The 6,221-nt window shown below is 34.4% G+C and overlaps 1 protein-coding gene across 1 annotated transcript; it reads left to right on the forward strand.

The window, feature by feature from the left end:
• Positions 1-1,117: 1,117 nt before the first annotated feature.
• Positions 1,118-6,221, forward strand: LOC127106413 (uncharacterized). The gene is made up of 8 exons (XM_051043705.1): positions 1,118-1,290; positions 1,363-1,573; positions 2,326-2,388; positions 2,499-2,638; positions 3,340-3,377; positions 3,462-3,507; positions 4,595-4,759; positions 5,798-6,221. The coding sequence occupies exons 1-8, from the start codon at positions 1,125-1,127 to the stop codon at positions 5,971-5,973; spliced, it is 1,005 nt and encodes a 334-aa protein (XP_050899662.1). The 5' UTR covers positions 1,118-1,124; the 3' UTR covers positions 5,974-6,221.

Genomic DNA, 6,221 nt, shown 5'->3' on the forward strand with positions numbered 1-6,221 from the left:
AATTGGTTGAGAGGTTGACTGTTTGGTGGTTGTGTGTATTTGGTATGGTGACATTGTGAGGTTGGTCATTGGGTTTGGATGGATTTACATTGTTGTTGGGTTTTCTAATGGTGTGGGGTTGGTTGTTGGGTGGAGGTTTGTTGTTGGGCGTGTGATGACGAAGCTTGTTGTAATCGACCTATACAAATTCATATATTTTTGAGTTGATCTAGCACCTTGTATCGTTTAAGATGTTTCGATGTCGATTCCTCCATTGATGACACATCTCTTTAGCAAACTCTTTCAATCGGAATAACCTCATTGGCCATCGACTCTTAGTTGATGTCAGTCTCTCAAACACGTCGAAGAGTCTGAAATTTGTTGTTGCATGCCGAACTGCAATTTGACATGGTCACTCTAGTGCATCTCCACAGTAGTGAACCTGATGATTGATATTTTTGCTCTCTAAATTGTATCATCATCATGGTTAACCTCATGGTCGAGACTTAAATATGACCTCTAGATAAACTGTATAAGAAAAATACATGATTAAAAGATTTGTAATTTGGTAGTATTAAAACCAAATTTAAAATTGTATAAACTTTAAATTCTTTTGATCTTTTCACCTCTGCAATGTCTCCATCTAACAAACAGATCAAGCTCCTATTAAGATTCTCGAACGTCTTTGTGTTTCAGAGTCGGATCTTCATCTGAGGCTTTATTGTCGAATAAATTAAATCGACATTTCTCTTATGAATATAAGAACACATATATGAAAGACATTTTGAAGAGAAAAAAATTGAAAAAAAAACTTAGAAGATGTGTGGAAAATGATAGGGAGGAGATGCAATATTTATAGAAACCCTAAACAAAACAGTAATTATTGTTTGTGGCGCATGCTCCGATAGGATGCATGTATGTGTCACCTGCAATGACATCATGTACATGCAGTCACCACTATAGATGCCGATTATGTACAATATTTAAAAATATGAGCCAACATGAATGACTACTCCTCTTGTCAATAATTGTTTTAAAAAAACATGATTAGTTTAATAAATTATTTAAAATAACAGTTATTTTAGAATTTAATTTAAAAAAACATATTTATAAAGCAAATTAATAAAAAAAAGTGTATAATTTAAATGATCATAATTTTCATAAATAAGAAGTGGATTTTCGAGTTTGCGGCTGAACATCCTATGAATACAGCGATAGTTACTGCATCAACCCCAAGTTGGTGGTGCTACATTCATAACCACCGTCTACATCCTCATTTCTTTCCTCGCCCTAAACACCCACAGTTCAGAGGTAACTGAGTGAATCACTTCAATTATTAACTACACTAAATTTGATTTTTTTATTTTTGGTTTGTTCATATAGGTTTGCGGTTGTTGCGCAGTAAGGGAATTGTTGAATCTAGCTGGGGAAACAGTGCTGTTAATGTATCTTCATGGGATGATAAACCCTTTGAAATCCTTCCAAATGGTAAAAGGTCTTACTTGGATGAACAAGATGTTGTTGCGTTTATTGATCCTCCCAATTATTTGACACCTTTGGATCCAACTTCTTACAATCCTGCTTCATATCTCTGGTAATACTCACCCCCTTCATTCTTCCATGCTTCATGTTTGTGCTTTCCTATATAGTGTCACACTTTAGTCTCAAATTGTTTTTCTCTTTGTTCATGCTTCTCAACGGTGTCGCCTTCAAACTGAAGTGTCAATGGTATATAGGCCAAATAGAAATTATTGAATGTAACTAACTAAATGTATCACCGTATTGGACATCGGACTCGCCTTTAAACTGATGGGTCAGTGATATATAGGCCATAACAATACACAAAGAAACTGTTACGAGTTAGAATAGAGGAGAATTAGTTAGGGAATTAGTTAGTTCGTTCATTTGTTAGAGATATTATGTATAAATAGGATAATAAAATAGGTAGTTTTCATCATTGAATGTTGTATTGCGAATAGAGTAGTGACTCTATTTTGAAGGGGAATCTCTTGAAAGCTCCTTCCTTGGTGGTAGTTGGAGAAATGAGAATGGGGGTGTATCTGCATTGGATATCAAAGAAACACTGCTATCTGTTTAGTTATACAAACTACTATACACTACGGTGTATTTAGATATTCTTCAATAGTGATTATGTAATCTTGTCTTCTAATGTAAAACCGACATTTATTTGTATATCTCTACTTGTCTACTCTACATACCATGAGATGAGAGAGTTAATTTTAACTAGGTTCTTGATAGGTTTAGTCATGTTGCGATTGTTTCAATGAAAGTTCTTAAGTCTGAAGAAATTGTTTTTTCTCACTTACTTTTAATCTGTATGTTCAGGAAAAAAATTGAAGATGTTCCGGAGGAAAGGCGTCATCGACTACTGCCACTGATAGAACCTAGGTCTTGTCCTCACTCCATTTTTTATATGCCCATAATATTCTAAACTGTAGTTGGTATTCCGTGATGATCTTATTGAAATGTGGGTATATGGACACGAGAGATTTGTGCAGACTTATATCAAAAGCTTGGCAGATAGCTGGTACACGATATGAGGATCTTAAGTTAGTACGAAAAAGTGAATCTACATTGTTGATCAACTCAAACAAAGAGGATGTGATGCTTGAATATTATAAATGCCAAACAAGTGGAGGTAAGTGAAGTGATTAATTACTTTTGTTGGTGTTTGTCACAATTAAGTTGAATATAATGAATGGAGTCTGCTTGAATTGACTTATTTCAGCTAACCTATTGACATAAATACTTGTGAGATTAATTGGTAGAACTTATGAAAATAGTATATGGCACGTTCATAAGTTGTTTTCAGCTTATTTTCACAAGTTCTCCAAGATAGATTAAGAAAACATCTTATATGACAACAATTTGACTTTTGTTTTATTTTTTGTTATAGAAATAGCTTATATATAAGCAGTTATATGATAAGTGCATATGCTATAAGTGTTTAATTAAGATGCTCATCCAAACAGGGCCTGGATGCATTCCCTCATAATACTCCTTTATATTCTAAGGTCAAATGGAGTTGTAACGAATGGAGGGTGAATACAAAATGGCTTCCTCGTATTGCTCGCGAGCCACTATACCTTTAGCTTTTTCTCTTCTACTTGACTTTTCAAAAAATGATACTCTTTAAATTGAATTAGTAAATGTTTCTTTCTGTTCAACTTCAACCTACCTTCTTTGATAGTTTTCTCTTCCTGCATTATGTTGGTGTTGCACCTAAATGTGTATTTCGTCTTAAAGTTAATTTGTATGGTTCTGTGTATATTTGCCTTTAGTTTTTAGCATGTCTCAACCTTCAAATACCTGAATTATCATTATTGAACTTTTTGATAGGACCAATGCCAATTTCCTGGATTAATTCCTTCAAAAAGGTAAACTTTCAGTTTTCTACTGTTTTTTTAATCTATTGTACAATATATTTAAAGACTTTATTGATTGTTTTGCTGCTTTTTAAGGTTATATTTTCTTGCAAGGATGGGAAGACCTATGGACGGCTCATTGGTGAGTTTCTTAATTTTTGGTAAAGAAATCACAAAAGATGTGTAGTTTAATGACTTGAATACTGCCATATACCTTTCCAAATTCATGTGATAATGTAGTTAATAGATGGTTGCTCAGTTAATCTGGTTAGAAAATAAAAAAATTGAAAACTCAAGAATATAATCACCACTTAGCGTATATTTTTTTATAAACTATTATATTCAAAATGTTGTAGAAAGAATTTTTATGCACAATACATGCATACATGTGTGCACATAGAGAGACCTACTATATCTTGTGTTCCACTCTGGAACTATGTAGTGATTGGAGAGGATGGATTCACTATTGGTTGCAGTGGTTCAAGACTTTCGATGCGGTGGAGATAGGGTTGACATGCAAGATCAGCATTCTTCCGCTCAAGTCAGTAAGAAAGTGAAAAGTGGAATTTGAATGGGAATGATTTGAGTACTTGAAAAGTGGCGTGTTTTCCTCTTTAAATAGGGGAGATGGTTGGTAACGGCATGTGCGTGGGATGCGGCCAACCGTTTGATTGAACTGGGAGGTTGACATGGTATCCTCGTGGGGTGTACTCTGCGACACGGAGGGAAAAGAGTCCACCTACTCATCATGTGGTAGCTCCTTACTTCGCTACCGGTATTCCGCTTCCTGGACCTTGCGATCGTCCGGGAACATCATGTACACAAGTTTTGAAATTGTTCCATTTTTCCTTGTTAATAAGGGATGAAAAATTAGTTTTATACATCTATATCGAAATATATTTTGATAAATGTAAAAGAAAAATAATGCATACTAGCTTTAGCTTTACCTGGCTATTGTCAACTATTCTTTAAATCATGGTTTCTCATTCTTAATGCTTCTATAGTCAAATTTAGAATTGTAGTAGTTTATCTATGAGGTTGTAAAAACATGCTGATTTTCTTCAAACCTTCAATGTAATAGGGGATAAATTGAGGTTCTTTAAAGACTTTATTTCTCCTGCTAGGTTTTTTATTGTTCTCCCATTACTGCATTGCGGTTCATTTTTTTTTCAAGCTTAATTCCATTGTCCTTACCATGGATTTTTTTTTTTAATTTCACAACCACACAGGCGGATCGGTTTTGGCTTCATTTGCTGATTCTTTCGCTCCTCTGTATTTTACAATGACACAAATTAAGGAAGTGCTGTCAACTGAGGAGCCTTGTGATTTATCATATGAATTTGGGGATGGACGGTATGATATCAAAGAACTTCCACTAGGATTTCCTAAACCAGGTAGGGGCTATTTTATTTCTTTCATTCAGGGTTAGTCTTATAGGTAGGGGTTATTTTGTTTCTTTCGTTCAGTGTTAGTCTTATTGCTTACTGCTGTAAGTTCATATTCAACATTGTTAAGTATTTAGTTGTATTATTCAGGGGTAATTCAATGTTTTAAAAAATGTACCATAGACCCGTGAGACGTACTGTTACATGTCATAGTTTAATTGGCTCAAAAAAGTACAAATAAATCAAGGTTGTCAAGATCAGGATCTTGCACAAATAAATCAAGATTGACAGATCCTACCCAATTATTTTTGTATGATCAAGAGGAGTAGCAAGATCGTAAAACATAAGACCCTAACAAAAATCATAAGATATTACTAAAACAAAAAATAATACTATATATTTGAAGTTTTTTACATCATATTTTGGTAGGAAGATGTATTCTAGGGAAAATGGCCTCTGCCGAACCGTAATTGTTGCGCCTTGGCATCTTGTCATCCTTCTGTGCTTGTAATGATGATGGCTGGAAAACTGCTGACCGTGGCCGGAACTGGCCAATATCGCATATAATTAATGGTTTTACGATGTTTTTCACAATTTGGCTACAACACACGATTCTACTTAAGATCGGGATCGTTGAGGGTGATGAGATTGCAAAATCGTTAGATTTTAAGATCTAGATTGAGATCATGACAACCTTGAAATAAATTATTAATGTAAAAAAATAAAAACCATTTAAAAGAACCAATTCAACCAAACTGTAATTAACCGCGATCAAACCAATCGGTGAACAGGCCGATTGCCAGTTGAACCGGTTGGTTTGGTTCTTAAACATTGGGGTAATTACACTAGTCTTCATTGAAGATCTGGGCAGGCTTATATCTATGACATCTTATAGTGTGACCTTGGTTCTGACGTCTTCATCAGGTTTATGGGAGCTAGTGATGTATAAATGTTAAAATATTTATGTTGATTATTAGATGTTAAAATTTAACCCTTATAGGTTCAATTGCATAGTGTATTTTGTGACATTGTTCTCCTTTTTTTCAGTTAAACATCCTTACCCTTTCAACGATCAAATTGTTATATATGTTCGCTATATTGGACCGGGTGTTTCCGTAGGGCAAGCATGGCAAGAGGGAAATAAGTTAGACCAAATACCACGAAAATTATGTGGCGAGATATTAATGGTGAAAGATTACACATCATTACAAGAAAGCCAGTGATGAAACATTTTCCTTAAAAGGTTTTGCGCATACCAACCGATGCGTCTATTAAGCTATGGTCTGCAGACATCTAAATTTCTGTTTCTAAGGTATATGTTTTCTGTTTCTGTTCAGGCCACTTCAACATCCTAAGTAATTTGCATTTCCTTTTTTGTTGACAAAAACACTAATGATAGCTACATTACAATCATTTATTAATGTAGCATGTTCTACCGTTCATTAAATCGAATAGCTGAAATTAACTGGTA

Source organism: Lathyrus oleraceus, chromosome 7, assembly GCF_024323335.1.
Source record: "Lathyrus oleraceus cultivar Zhongwan6 chromosome 7, CAAS_Psat_ZW6_1.0, whole genome shotgun sequence".
NCBI classification, from domain to species: Eukaryota; Viridiplantae; Streptophyta; class Magnoliopsida; order Fabales; family Fabaceae; genus Lathyrus; species Lathyrus oleraceus.